A 15,320-nucleotide genomic window follows, 5' to 3' on the forward strand; every position below is an offset into this window, starting at 1 on the left:
GGGTGGGGAGGGGGCGTGGTCCATGGGAAATAGTCCTGCCACCACAGCTGGAAAAAAATCCTAGAGGAAACACTGCATGCATTTAATAAAATTAGAAAAATGCATTTACAAAGGTACAAAGAATATGCCCCTGAAGTTACTTTGAGTCAGATGTCAGCTCGTATTAGAAAGGCTAATTCTTGATCAGAAATTATTATTATTATTGATTAGAAGGTGCTCCTAAATTTTTTAAATTAGGAGGACAATTACAAGAAGAAAATGGAATGGGGTTTAGCCGAGGAAAAACTTTCAGTCAAAAGATTTGTCAGTAAAGCCGGTTCTGTGATTAGTAGTAAATCTCCAGCACGTGCTTTCAGATGGAGCAGCATTTACTACACAGAGCCGTAGTTCACTGACAAGCTACGCAAAATTGCGTTCATAATCGCAGACGATTTAATCGCGTGATTATAAAATAGAAGAAATCATTCTGCGATTATGAAAGCTGTTTGCGTAGCTTGTCAATCAACTACGGCTCTGTGTAGTAAATGCTGCTCCATCTGAAAGCAGGAGAAAATACCACATTTAATAACATGTTTTTACTCCAAACTCACTTCATCACGTCAGTCGAGTGTTTGAAATAAATCCTTCTGTGAGATGATGTGGCTTCTTACACAGAATAAGGCACGCAACATATTTCATAGTATTCTAAGCAGTGATAAAGGCTATGTCGATTAGCATTGCATTATTATATACTTTATTATAATAAAAATTATAACAAGATGAACTCAGATAAACCATATATTGTCGTAGTCGTGTGTTTATTAGTCACCTTGAATTAATGAAAGCAGTTAAATCTTCTGTTTATTCAGCAACCACTATAGGAACTTCCTGGGTTTCTTCTGCAAGGCGTATTTGGAGTTTCAGCGCGAGAGCGCCCTCTGGCTTTCGGATGGAGATTTACTTCTGATCACAGAACCGTGCTTCACTGAAAGATACGCATTACAAACACAGCTTCTGCCTAATCATGATTTATACTATTTATTTACTTATTTACTAATAAAGAAGTACTAGTATCTAATGAATAAGTACTAGTATCTAATAAATAAGCACTAGTATCTAATGAATAAGTACTAGTAACTTTACAAAAAACTCTAGTAGCTAAAGAATAAGCACTAGTAGTTAATGAATAAGTACTAGTACTTAATGGAAAAAATACTAGTATCTAAAAAATAAGTACTAGTAACATTAAATTAGATACTAGTGCGGTTTATAGATTAAATGTGAAAACGGCTTGCCATAGTGTATTTAGTGTAGTGTTTGGCCCAAAGTTAGCTCCTCTAACCCACCAGCATGACTGATGACCAGATCTGAGTGTCTCATGTCCTCGGCGATTGAGTCTTTGAAACGAAACACTTTAAGTGTCAGTCCTGGACAGCTGTCTGGATCAGGAACAACTGAGCCTCTGCCAACCTGAAGCACCACGTCTGTGTAGCCACGGTCGATTAATGCCTTCATTCAGAAACATGAAAACAGTAATTAAAGTGAGCCAGGATATATTTAAAACATCACGGCTTATTACTTATAAAACTAGCTCACAAATACCGACAAGTATTTGTGACATTCAGCTTACGTTTCCTTTGCAGTTCTCACCATTTATGAATGACATTCTTACCTTCACGGATTCATCTGAAGTCACAGCGCCAATCAGATCATCAAAACTCGTCGTCCCGACAGTTACGAATACAGTTTTCATTATATCTGAGGGACAGTCTTTACTAAATGTAACAGAAAACATAACAGACGTGAACAAAAATTAAAAAAGAAACGGTGAAGAAAATGTAAGGGTCTCTTAACACTTCATACTTCAAAATAAAAGTCCTGATGGCTTAAAATGGACCTACTGGAGTAATGTGTATGATTTTTACAGAATATAGTGGTATATCAAAGTATTTACTGTTAGCCTTGTCAAAGGTGGGATTTATCTCTAAAATTATCTTTTTTCTCCCCCCCCCCCAACAAATAATAATAATAATAATAAATCTATAAATCTACATGACCCATTCCTACACATATATTACAGTAAACATTGCACTTTTTAAAAAATATGAAAATCTCATTCTATTATAAAAAAAAATCACAATTACTGTAGGTGAACATGGAGAGAACTGTGTTTACACTTTAAATATTTACACATAGAAATATGTCCTTAAACTAAGTCACATAAAAGCTCAAACTGTACTGCATAACTCCAATGACCCACTTAATTAATGGAGCCTTTTATATTAAAAAACAATTCCAGCAACCTTTAGCTTCACAGTCAGGTGCCCTTAAAATTATTTAAATAAATAACAATAAAATTATTATTAAACTGTATAATTACGTTTAAATAAATAAAAACATAGGATTTAAAGTAAATAAATGTAATTATTCCCCCCTTAATAGTTTTGAACATACAGTTCTTGACATTTCTGGAGTCACAAAATAAATTGTGGTGTGGGAGTCTTTGGGTCAAAAATAGCTTTAAAGCTTTTTTTAGCAGTTAATTACAGCTTCAAATGTTCATAAATGTCCTTTGCACAGCTGAATTTGGACCCCTAAACATCTTTTTTTTTCTTTTAATAACTTTCTCTAAATCAGTGGCAGACTGGATAGTAAACTCTGGCTGGGTGACCTATGGACATTCAGAGACTCCAGAAGCCACACTCATGATCACAAGCCTTTGGACAGAGAAGTGGCTCGTCAAGTCACTCAGCCACAGCTATCTGATCAAGTGCTGCAGATGGTCATCTTTCCAGCAGGTTTTCCCATCTCCACACAGAATGTTGCAGCTGTTATACTAGTCATTTTGTTCTTGGCCATCTCCTAGACCACAGGCGGGCAAAAGGATGAAGCTTGGTTGTTTAACATTGTTAAACGTTCTTAAAGGCTCTCTCTTTTTTTGTATTGTTGCCGACTTTTAATAATGCACAATCTTATTTCTTTGTCTTTCCATTACACAAAAATCTCTGCAACAAAGTCCTGAACTTTAGTCAGATGTGCATGACAAAACATTATGTCTTTATGGCATTATCCCTATCCATGTCAAAATGCAAGCAGACTCTTTCTTCAAGCTCATCACAAGATCCTCACATTTCAGACATTGGGTTTCCCTCACAATAAGACAGATTGTTGGGAACTGATAATGGCTGATTTCCAGGCAATTTAAAGGTCATTATCAAAAGCCTATTGTGAGGTATTGCATGCATTGATTTCAAGTTCTTTATTTAGTTGTTTTGGTTTAAATGTCTCAAAAATGTCAATGATAACCAACTTTGGCATTTGTACATTTTATGTGCTTAGTGTTAAAAGCCAAAAGTAACATCTGCAATACTGTGCTGTATGGACCGCTGACAATGTAAGTTTCTATTGAAGCAGTGGTTGGAAACGTGCCCAAAACATATTGTAACTTGTTGGGCACAAATGATATGCAAGAGACATCTTAGAAATGAAATTAAAATACAAGAAAAGAAAGAACTGACTCAACAGGGGTTTCAGCCTGTAATCAATTAAGGCATCATCAATGCTGTACTTCAGAAACAATGCATACTGTAGTCACAAAAAGCCAAAATAGCCAACAGAATATAAAAATGCAATATTTATCTATCTCGGTAATTAAAGAATTTAATAAATAGAGTATTAGGAGAGAAAGCATACATACCAGTAGTTTAAAAAAAAATCAAAAGGGGGAAAAAAAGAAACATTAGATATTGAGGTCTCACACCTGCATAATGGCTGTTACAGCTTAACAATTAGATATCAAACTTAATATGTTAAAAGAAAAAACAGGGAAGATATACAACGGAGCATCTCCAGGGGTATTATAGCCCTGAGTTGACCTGCTCGTCATAACCCTTTTCCCCATATAAGAAAAATAGCTATTAATAGCCCTGTCACAGATATCCCCATTCCCAAAAGTTTTCTGTGCTCCAATTCGCAGACTGGACTTGTTTCCAGGTAACCAAAACATAACTTGAAGATACTGTATATGTGCTCTACAATCCAGACCCGGTGGATCTGAGTTTTGAAGACCCTGCGATGATTTATTTCCGGACAGCAAAGCCAAGCCTCGGCCAGATGTCTTAAGTGTCAGAGTTCAAGGGGCTCAGTGGCACAGGTGTGGCTCAGAGGGTCGTACGATCAGAGATTGGTTCAAGAGAGCGTCCATCTTGATCATGTGTCTAAGAAACACAGAAATGACAAATGTGCTGTAGTCACAAGAAAAAAACTAAACAAAAAAAAAAAACACATATCCAAGAGTGGGCGTGGCCATTTGTAACTTTAATGTGCTTGGGCTTCAATCGTTTCCTGTTACGTTAGCTGTATAAAACACTTTGTTATTCTGCTTGATATTGCAAACTGGTATTTCTTATTATTTTAAATTCTTGTCATCATTCTTAAAGGGATAGTTCACCCAAAAAAAGAAAATTGACAATTTATTCACTCTTCAGTTGTTTGAAACTTGTATGAGTTTATTTCTCCTGTTGAAAACAAAAGACAATATTTTAAAGAATGTTGGTAGCCAAACAGTTGCTGGTAGTCATTGACTTCCATTGTATGAAAAAAACAAACAAAATGGAAGTCACTGGCTACCAGCAACTGTTTGGCTACCAACATTCTTCGAAATATCGTCTTCAAAATATCCCTTTAACACACTTGTTTGTAGCACAAATATTTTTTACCATTTACTGCATTTTATTAGTCTATATTTATTTATCCATAGTGGCTAATGAATAGGAATTTAAGCACATTCACAAAAAATAGCTTACTTCTGCGTTGAAAACGAAGGTGGATAAAATGATATCTCTATAGCATTATATGATACTATGCATGTTCTTTGGAATTTAACTTCCAAATAAATGAACCTGTTTGATGTAAGATGATCTGTTGGACTTAGATCATCTTACATCAGCAAAATGTTTGAATAAGACTATAAAAAATTTGTTTACATAAAGACGCCATTAAAATGGCTCATCTGGGTCATCCTAAAATTCTCCAGAAGACCATTTCCTGTTTTGTGACATCACTTTCCATTCAGGATGTTCGGTTTTCCTCTTTATTCACAAAGATTGTCCCTGTTCTCATGCGCCTGACTGCTAGTCCAGACAGCGCAGTCTTTTCATGCTTCATCTCATTGGTACTGGGATTAAGCAGTTTTATTCTTCACGCCACATTCTTGGTGCGATCCAATGATAACAGAGCTCAATTTTATTATTTATATATATATATATATATATACACATACACACACGCACATATGATAAACATATTCATATATATATATTGGAAAAATCAAGCATCATGACATGTGAATGCACTAGAAAGCCTGAATGTTGGTTAGTTTTTTTCCTCACGGTTTTGCACTCTCATACCTGGACTGAAAGTAAGGCCAGGACGCTCATTGCACAACGCATGCGGTGCAGCACTGCTCTTGCTTCTCGGGTAAAGTGGTGTAGTTCATCTGCCTCACAATCTCAGCGAACAGCTCATCGACCATGCTCTTGCTCTTGGCCGAGGTCTCTATGAAGGGGCAGCCCCACTCTTGTGCGAGCGCTCGTCCGTCAGAGCCCGCCACCTCCCGCTCGGACTCCAGGTCCACCTTATTCCCCACCAAGATCAGAGGCACCTTCTCAAAGCGCTTCACACGAACGATCTGGTCCCGCATGGGTCTGATGTCCTGCAGAGCAGAGAGAGAAGGTAATGTATAATATATAAGAAAGTTAAAACTCAGGTCTCCAAATAAGTCAGTTTATGGAGAAATGAACAGTCTTAAAGTTGCAATGAAATGGAAGTGGTGACAAATCTTTTCTTCTGTATTGTGACGTACATCCAAGTGAAACGGATTAACGAAAAAGACAAAACGTTGGGCGGGGCCTTGGTTCTGTGCTTTGATTTTGAGAGACACAAGTGAAGGCAAAGGAGCTTGTAGGGGCGGGGTTTAAGGGGACTAAGTGATGGGATTGGTTAAACCATTTTTAAAAATGAAACATGCACAGATTAAATGTCTACAATAAGATCAATACCATGCATTTAGACTATAGTTTTTTTCTGCGCTATATCTGGCTTCAAATAGAAGGCTTGTTAATAATAATCTTATTTTTGTATTACTTTTGTGTAACAGGATCCCTTCCAGTGCTGTTGTTCTTTATATCATGATTTACTTTTTCTGAGTTTTGTTCTTTTTGGAATAAAATGCTTTTCTTGTATAAGTAATACAAAATGTTATGTACACATGTAATGTCATGTTATGAGAAAGAATTGGATAATAAAAATAAGTAAAAAACAAACAAACATAGAATGATAAAAAGTGGGTGTGTGAGACCACCAGGGTTGGCAATAGTGTATTTGACTGTAAGAAGTTGCAACCTGTTGCATGTATGCCATAAACTACTTTTAAAAGACATATTTTTGATTTCTTGTCATTTACAGTTTGCCAGAGAGGGCTACGGTTTGGTGCTCTCCAAAATCACAGGAGTTTCCTTGCTAGAGTGATTTTCTGACTTCAATTGTGGTAATATGGTAATAGTGGTAAGGATGTCCTAATCTAAACCTCAAAAGTCTATTTGCTGTACTAGCTGAGCCAGACATGAGATGCAATACTCACCTGAAATGACTGCTGATTGACAAGACTGTAGACTAGAATGAAGCCTTGCCCATTTTTGATGTAGAGATCTCGCATGGACGCAAACTGCTCGGTCCCAGCAGTGTCCAGGATCTCCAGCACCGAGGGGGACGAATCCACCTCGATCTCCTTCCTATAGAAGTCCTCGATGGTCGGGTCATATTTCTCTATGAATGTCCCGGTCACAAACTGGACCGTGAGTGCGGACTTGCCCACGCCGCCGCTGCCCAGCACAACCACCTTATACTCCTTCATTTGGTCTGATCCAGGCTTAAGCTACAGCTAACTTTATCTGCTCAGCAACGGCCATAAAAACATAAAAACACCACAGTACTTCTTATCGAGGCGTTTTATGACCAAAACAACAACGGGGGAGCACTTTTATCGGGTTCGAGGAAATCAAAGCCACAGATTCAACAGCGGACGAGAGTGTTTTCCCTGGGTATACGTCTAGCTAAATCCACAACGCCCCTCCATCTGCGCTCTATCGCCATTGGGATCCGCTCATCCGAGAGTTTGTTAGCCACAGAGGCGATGTAAAACACAAGTATTGTGTGCAGTCGTGTCCATGTTTGGCGTCCGTGTGAATGGAGCGCTACATGACTAGCGTTAGCTGGCTAGTGGTTTTCAAAGAGAGCGAGGCTGCACTCGCATAAAAACGGCCCTTTCTTGCTTTAATACCGCTTCTAAGCGACGAATATAATCACCGGGTTCAGGTTTCTTGCTCTGAGACTCTTAACTCATACAGGCCGCCTCGGAATCCTGCATTTCCTTCCCTTCTTGTGCCTCTTTTCCCCGGCCCGCCTCTGCATATCAGCCCCACACAGCAGCAGCGGAGCTCCTCTCTCACTCTAGCGTGAACGAACTGTTCGGCCGAGTCGAATCTCTTCAGTGAATCGGTTGAATTGATTCACGGATTACGCGAATCGGACTGAATTGGGCCCAAGTGGTTCTCGGATAAATTTAGCCGGGATCCGTAAATTTCAAACGTACAATTTGTAAGAGCATTTGGAAACAAGGGTTTGATTGGCACTGAGTTAATAGCCAATAAGCAGAAATTTTACAAAAAACGTTAAGGAAATATGTTTATGACTTGTATGGCGGTTTTATCAGCACATAGTTGGTTATGATAAATAACTAATTTAAAACGTTTTCTCAACAGGTAATTTTAGTACTGATTAATGTAAACTATAATGTACATTTATCTTTTACATGACTTTGTTTCATACAATGAATAATGAATGCAACAAACTGCAATGGCACACATGAAAGAAATAGCCTACTCCTATTAGAAAACTTTTTTGTGTTTGTTGTTTTAAGGACGCTAGTCAGAGGCGACGTTATGACGCAATTACGCCCTGACACCAACGGATAGGTTTATGAACCGGTTCTTTGAAATGAACTGTTCGAAAGAACCGATTCGCGGAAATGAGGCGGCCCCTCCGAGGAGCTCCTCTTTCTCACACGCCTCAAACTGACCAATAAACATCCGCCGGAAATCACATCACTCTAACAAAAATGTGAGTTAGGAGGATAGCAATTTTAAAAGAATTTAAATTGGTTTAATTTTTGTGAATCAATCCACTGTCATCTTAAGGGAAATTAGTGACAAAAACTTTAAATTAGTATATACAGTATGTTTGCTAAAGCTGTAATCTAATTACTGCATATGCCTTATTCAATTATTAATATAATTCATAATAATATTGATATTTTTAGTGTTATTTTAGTTTTTAATGACATTTTTTAAATATAAAACCCTTCAATATATTCTATACTGAGACTATATTTACAGACAGATAAAGTGTAACGATTTAGGCCTAAGTATTTTATAATCAGAGGCCTCTATAGCTGGAAGGAAACCTAAGCTAAACCTGTCCAAGACACAATCATATTGTAAAATGAGATCAAAGAAAAAAAAAAAAAAAGGAAAGTGAGCAATCAATGAACATACAACTATATATTAATATCACTGGCAATTTAAAGCTTGTGTAATCATGAAGTGGTCAGAGTGGTCTCTATGTTACAACTAATGACATTATCTTTGCATGTCCAGTGATTTGAATAGTTTTGTACAGTTAATAAAATGAACTTAAGACAATGTAATTCTTAAATCCAATTATTTGTTTTGTTGACGTCTCTGTAGAGCACTCTGTGAATACAACCAGGAAAAACACACACCAAACACGGTCCAAAAATGCCTTTAAGCGCTTTATTAAAATGTCAAACAAAAAGAACAGAAGTCTTAAGTATGTATATATTCCATACATTTATATATCGCAAAGGGTTTGACAAGAAGCACAGTTCTTGAAGCACATACAAGCACAATAAGCTAAATAGAAAGAAGCATTTCATATAAAGAGTCAAAGCATTCAGTTTTATCTTGTCCTACAGTGGGAGAGAGAGGAATCTATTACATATGGCTTTGAAACAATGTAGACATTCTTTGAACGGTTCCACACACACAATAACATTTACACAGGCATCGGCGTCAGTCACCGAACGTCAGTCGATGCCTTTAAAGGGACATAACCTCTGCATCGATGAGCGATTTCATTCGAAACTATACAGCTTTGTACAACATTAATGTGATGCTCCGGTCTCAGTGACTTCTACACGTTAAAACACGAACCATTGACGTTAGGGTTCCAGTCACAGAAATGACGATGACGTGACTGAATGCAGGGCACAGTTAGGTGGAAGTCTAACCTCAATGGCTTTCTCGACAGACCAGTCCTTTCACATCACACCGAATGTTTAGGCACAGGATAATGGACAGCAGAAGAGTGTTTGTCGATTTTCTCTGTCAAGCACAGTGGTAAAAGGAGCACCCCATGTTCGCATTCAGCTTCTGGATGCAAGTCGGGACCCCTTAGTCTATGCCAAGTCCTAAGTTCTACCTCAGCTTTACAGTCAAAAGGCTGAGGACCATAATCGATTGGTCCAAAGGTGCGTCTATATGCAAGAACCTACAAAAGACTCAGTCTCTCCCTCACTAATAGGGCAAGTGCCATGGCAACAAAATTATTGGCTTCCAAAGCAACTGTAGAGCACAGAATGTACAAGTTTTCTTCAACAGAGTGTTCTGTCTGGCGATTTCACGTCGGATTTTGGAGCAATTTTGATTGAGGATATCCTGTGAGATTTTCAAGTTATTTGTTGGTCTTGGTGAGTGCACAAGAATGGAAAACTGAAATATGTTATTTTGTGTAACCTGCAGCAATGCTTTCCAGCTGCGGTCTGACCCTGAGGTGCTCTTTACGCTGCCCTCCTGGTCTTCCTGCAGGGGGCAGAGCATTATTACTCCCCCCCTTTTCATGGCGTCCCACGGGACTACACCATAGGGACTACACAGAAAACAAAACCGCACGACGTAGAGGTAAAAGAGAAACAAGTTGGCCGTTCTTTGGTTTCTGGACCTCAGGATCAGACGCGAGCGGGCACAGTGCTCAGGTCGCTGCGCTTTTGTAAGCTACGCAAAACTATAAAGTCTTTTTTGACATCATTTTCTCCGCAAAATGCAGTATCATGCTTAACGATGAGAACGAGGGCATTAGCAAACAGAACAAACAACAAATTCCTCGACACCCCAGCGAAACAGCATCTATGTCTTTGACAACCCTTTAAAAGGATAACTGTTTACCTGTATTCCGAACGATACAGACATTTGATTTGAATCTGCTCTTCTACACATATATATATATATATATTTATTCATCTATGTATATTCAAAATAAATTCTGAATATTTTGAATCAGTTATGTACATAAGTGCAAACAAGGTGAATAACACACATTCGTACACCGATGGGGTGACGCGAGTCACCAGGTCCCAGCACAGCTGGGGTGCAGTCTGGGTGGGCCAGAGGGGGACAGAGACTTAAATCAGGGGCTCACGTATGGCTGATACCGTCCCATTACTGACATCACAGGGCTGTGTTGTTTATGAAAACCGCCAAAGCTTTTTGGACCAAATATAAGACTAGAAAGTCTCTTTCCCCCAAATTGATCCATCTGATTAGTTCAAAAGCTCAGATGCTGTTTACGTAAAGATCTGGTTCTTATCTAAAAGTGATCAGCAACCCCAATAGAAAAATAATAATCATTAAAACAGAAATAACGTATGATGTCTCCAAAGGGCCTTTGGACAAAGTATCTCACAAGTCTGAATATATATATATATATACGTTTATATATATATAATTTTACAAAATAGTCAATCATCTCTTTTTCCAAGACAACTTAAGAACACATTCCCTTTCTGAATAAGTTAACGTTGTACATTATTTCACTTGAAGTGTGAAAAAATTCACAATTAAGATATACAAAGGTAGCCATGTTGTAGTTTTGTTGCCATAGCAACAAGAACTTACTATCATAGGTAACAATGAATCTATCATTGTAATACATACAAATGTGTATATTGATATATAGATATATAGATTAAGTAAATTTTTTTTATCTTAAACCACTAACTGCACAAACTATGATGTAGATTATTCAGATTATTTTAATTTCATGCGATGACAGACTTTACGATGTAAGTAAGGTAAGGTAAACCGAGTAACGCTAATGATCAAACTCAAACTACCATTGACAGCTGTGTCAAAACAACACACCGTAACATGACTGAAGTCGTCAGGATATAGTTAAAACCGGTACCGTTACGTAGGTCAATAATGTGAAAAACTAGAATGACGGTGACGATGCGTTTGTAATACGTACACATAGATTATTCTAGCTAACTACTTTATGCAGGTATGCACACTTCTTAAAAAGTGAGTTCTTAAAATGCTAAAGCCCCCGATGAGGCACATTGTTTTTTCTTTATCAAGTATTTCGTTGATTCCAGCTGGATTGCAGTTGGAGAAGGCATAATTCTTTATATGAGAGAGAGAGAGAGAGAGACAGAGACAGAGAGAAAGGAGCTTCTACACCTTGGCTGGGCAATGGAACTGAATTACAAAACACAATCCAACACATCAATAAACAGTAGAGATTGTTCCTAAAGGAATCCACACGTACTTGCCCCAGTATTTCTTAAAACAACCTTAAAACACATGAACATTATACAGAGATGTTTACAATACAGATACTATTTCAGTTATAACACAGTATAGTATCATCTCGCTCTGATTTTGTCTTGGTTTAGACCACCGCTGTATGATATTGTTTCACTTGTGTTTGGCCTAGATAGTGTGTGTGCTGATCAGCAAAAAAAGTTGCAATGATGTTTTTAGGTCATAAAATCAGCTTTACGGCTCTCTCTTGGGGTTACGCCGCTGAAACAACATGGCTGTCCCAAAGGAGACAACAGTTTAGGGAAGGGTCTTTGAGATAAGTGACGAAAAACGCTTTTTCTGTCTGTTTTTGTACATCAACAGTGGATGGCATTGGGAGGCTTTCACTTCCTTGATATGTTGAGAAAGGTTGTAGTTTTGTTCGAGAGAAATGGTGAGAGAGGCATCCAAAACCTCTCGTGACATTCTCTCTGTCTTAAATGTCACATTCATATATGCATGTAAAGGCCCGCGGAGGGGCTCATAAATGAAGCTTTGGCTGATGAGGGCCTTTTCTAAGTACCCAGTCTGAAAAGAATCAAAATTTATTTTAATTGTAACATGTCTACACGAGAGCCGCAGCTTTCAGCTCACAGTCCAAATATTCAGATGTCACACGGTCATCTACGCCCTTGCATTTTAGAGTCTGACGACTTTTGAAAGTAAGGACACAGTCAGTGATTTAAACCTGTTCGCACATGAACACAACAAACACAAGATCAACTTAAAGAGTTCAATCGGCCGTCTATCTCAAAGACAAAATGGGCAAAGAAACTCCCCTAATGGATTGCAGACCTCGGTGTATCGTCCGTCTGACACAGTTTTCATGTTTCCTCCATGGATAAACTATCAATAATGTATTACGGCAATAATCGAATAGAGCTCTTGGTTGGCAGAGACCGGAACTCTATTAGCGGGTGCACACTGATGCAGTAATAAAAACAGCTGCTGAAAACCGCCCTACTGTCAGTTTCCCAACTGTAGGACTCGCCTAATGATAACTGAGATGTATCAAAACAAAGCGCAAGATGATAGCTTGCTCCAATAGGTTTAGATTTGTCGCTTGGGTGGGCACATTTGCAATATTGCAATTTCAATCCATCTGGCTCATGACCTTGGCATGTCAAGGCCTGATTGTGCAGTCCGAGTTCTCCAGTGATTGGCACAGGGCGACCTGTCTGAGAGTCAATGGCACAAAAGCAGTGCACTTGACATGTGTGTGCAGGGGGTCGCATATGCTGCTGAATACAGCAAACTAATGGGAGAGACGCTGGACATTCAAATCAGGTACCAGTCTGTGACTTCTAGAAAGGATTTTGCATACCTCCTTGTAATTTTAATGATCGGGATTTAACATATGTGTGCCAATCTGTTATAAATGAGTGTGTAAACCACTAAACATGCAGTTTAAAGAATAATTTTGGCAACTAATGGACACTGAAAACTGATCTTATAGTACTCAGGGATGCACCAAACATGGCTGAACAAAAAGTGGAGACGAACAGACTGTCACACAGCAGGTGGGGCAGAGCATGGATTTAGGCAGAGACAGTCCAGCCATCAGAAGGGGTTTGTCTACAAGAGATAGACATGGTAATAGGGTGAATCCTATGAAAATGTCACATTTCACACCAAAATCAAAACAGAAAATTTTCATGACAATTAAACATTTCCGTGATGCACTGTATGTTTTTGCACTGGAGCAATTGCATTTTTTTTTTATCCTCTATGATTTCACTAGTACAACATTTTTACTATATAACAGGAAACATTTTTTTTTGGTAATATAATTGTTTTTAGTATTATATTTTGTTAACAACAGAATTAGAACAAATGTAACCGTGATACTTTAAAATTATTTCTGTGTAATTATGTAGTTATTTATTGCACATTACAGTGATAAAACTGAGATTTGTTGTATTATGTTAATGACAATAGGACTGCTTAATTGTCATAAAAATTTGTTTCAGCAAATATATATATTTTTTTCTTCTGCTTTTGGTATGAAATATGACTTGGAATATGACTTTTTGACTGTTTTCATGAAATTCACCCAATAATTGAAGAAATGCAATATATAATCTAAAAAGTTACTATTTTTTTTTAGAGCATTTGAATATCCAGGACATCAGACAATAAGAAATATTTGCAAGAAACATTGAAGAACAAAGACCAGCTGGAATAAAAATAAAGTCCAGTTAAAAGTTTCTCAATGAGACATCTTATACATCCAGAAGGCCTGCAATCAGACCTTGCATTTCAGTGTGCATCACACTGCCCAACAAGAAGTGCTCATATTTAGTCTGCTTAAGGCAGTTTTATTTTTAAAGGGGAGGTATGAGTATGTGAACCAATCTTCTGTTTGACCGCCTCGATGTGGAGCTTGAAATGCGAGGTGAGACACTTCAGGCATGAATAGTAACACTTATCTCAGTAGACCAGTTTTAGCCTGTTGGAAAGTCATTAAATAAATAATACTCTGTCAAGAAAAACTCACAACAACACACATCCCTAAGTAGACGAAGGACCGACACATTGATTCTGAAAGGCTACACAGGTATACTTTCTTAGTCTATGATAAAATGTAAGTCAGCTGAGTACAGAAGAACTGGGGGGAAAAAAAGACGTCCACACACTTGTAACTCAAAGGCACGAACAACGACATTTTGAAAACCTCTTAACGAAAAACCTAAATCAGTATCATGAGAATCAGCATCAGATTATCTTACAAAAGCATCAATCATTTTCAAATAACCTTTTTTTTTTCCCGACATTTGGAAATGTAAACATGAAATAAAACGTGCCACGTTCATTAATCATAATTAAATGTGAAAGAAATTACCACCACCACCACAACTATGTAAAATTTCATTAGGTGTCGCTCTCACACACTCTGGGTTTTCACATTCTACGACGGAGAAACATTCTGTCTGCTGATGATCTGCATCGACTCCACCTCTTACCGTACATCAAACGAGTCGGCTCTGAAATCTAATGTTCACCTCTAGAGAATTCACTCTTCTCAGCTAATTGGTTTGCATGTATTCGTATGGCTGTGAGTTACGAGAGCACTCCATCTCCTGATTCAGCATCCGCACGCTCCTTACGTCTCCTTGCATCGAGATGGCATGCTTCCTTAAACAGTTGTAGGTCCAAGCTTAAGTATTGCCTGTTTCAATATCAACAAACCTCTGTTGACGTCAAATGAAGTGGGAATCTCTGACATGAGGATGAATGTATTGCCCGTTAAGGACGTACTGATTAGGCACACGTTTTGTTGCATTCATTTTTCTGTTGTTTGGGCACATGTTGCATGAGAGATGGGCCTGATTAGGTTGTGGGATTGCGGGAGAGGCTTACTGGATTCAGCGTCATTGGTGCAGCCACCAGGAGTTTAGGAACGGGACAGAAATGGGCCTCCATGGGAACGCACTGGAGGTCGATGGGGTCGGCGCTCAGTACCTCGGCGGCGTCTACTGGAAGACAGGTACAAACAGCCCAGAGATAAGGAGGTGAACCTCTTACGGTCAAACAAGCAATATGCAAAGAGAATACAGTCAATTTTTATCTTATCTACTCCAACATCAAACCCGCAGTTCATTTCGAAAATGAGAAAAAGAATTA

The 15,320-nt window shown here is 38.3% G+C and overlaps 3 protein-coding genes across 21 annotated transcripts in view; all 3 read right to left on the minus strand.

Annotated features, from left to right (window-relative positions):
• LOC107658079 (UDP-N-acetylglucosamine transferase subunit ALG13 homolog) overlaps nt 1-1,875 on the minus strand; it is an 8,949-nt gene extending 7,074 nt beyond the window's left edge. Inside the window, exons 1-2 of the mRNA XM_016446509.1 lie at nt 1,652-1,875; nt 1,326-1,488 (exon numbers count right to left, since the gene is read on the minus strand). Of these exons, the coding sequence (XP_016301995.1) occupies nt 1,326-1,488; nt 1,652-1,774 (286 nt within the window). The 5' untranslated portion in view covers nt 1,775-1,875. The remainder of the gene's footprint in view (nt 1-1,325; nt 1,489-1,651) is intronic.
• Nucleotides 1,876-3,289: 1,414 nt separating this feature from the next.
• rap2c (RAP2C, member of RAS oncogene family) lies at nt 3,290-7,561 on the minus strand. 2 transcript variants are annotated; one of them, XM_016446508.1, is made up of 3 exons: nt 6,620-7,561; nt 5,388-5,692; nt 3,290-4,192 (listed from the first exon to the last, which is right to left on the minus strand). In XM_016446508.1, the coding sequence occupies exons 1-2, from the start codon at nt 6,890-6,892 to the stop codon at nt 5,414-5,416; spliced, it is 552 nt and encodes a 183-aa protein (XP_016301994.1). In that variant the 5' UTR covers nt 6,893-7,561; the 3' UTR covers nt 3,290-4,192; nt 5,388-5,413. The 2 variants fall into 2 exon arrangements, with proteins under 2 accessions (XP_016301994.1, XP_016301993.1); XM_016446507.1 differs by having other exon boundaries at nt 3,290-4,196; nt 6,620-7,558.
• Nucleotides 7,562-8,822: 1,261 nt separating this feature from the next.
• Nucleotides 8,823-15,320, minus strand: part of mbnl3 (muscleblind-like splicing regulator 3) — a 52,147-nt gene continuing 45,649 nt past the window's right edge. For 14 of the 18 annotated variants that reach the window (XM_016446494.1, XM_016446497.1, XM_016446485.1 and 11 more), the window contains one exon: nt 15,072-15,169. In XM_016446494.1, the coding sequence (XP_016301980.1) occupies nt 15,152-15,169 (18 nt within the window). In that variant the 3' untranslated portion in view covers nt 15,072-15,151. Of the gene's footprint in view, nt 15,173-15,320 lie in introns of all 18 variants that reach the window. The other 4 variants (XM_016446496.1, XM_016446502.1, XM_016446495.1 and 1 more) reach the window with 3 other exon arrangements.

Source organism: Sinocyclocheilus anshuiensis, unplaced genomic scaffold, assembly GCF_001515605.1.
Source record: "Sinocyclocheilus anshuiensis isolate Anshui unplaced genomic scaffold, SAMN03320099.WGS_v1.1 scaffold227, whole genome shotgun sequence".
NCBI lineage: Eukaryota > Metazoa > Chordata > Actinopteri > Cypriniformes > Cyprinidae > Sinocyclocheilus > Sinocyclocheilus anshuiensis.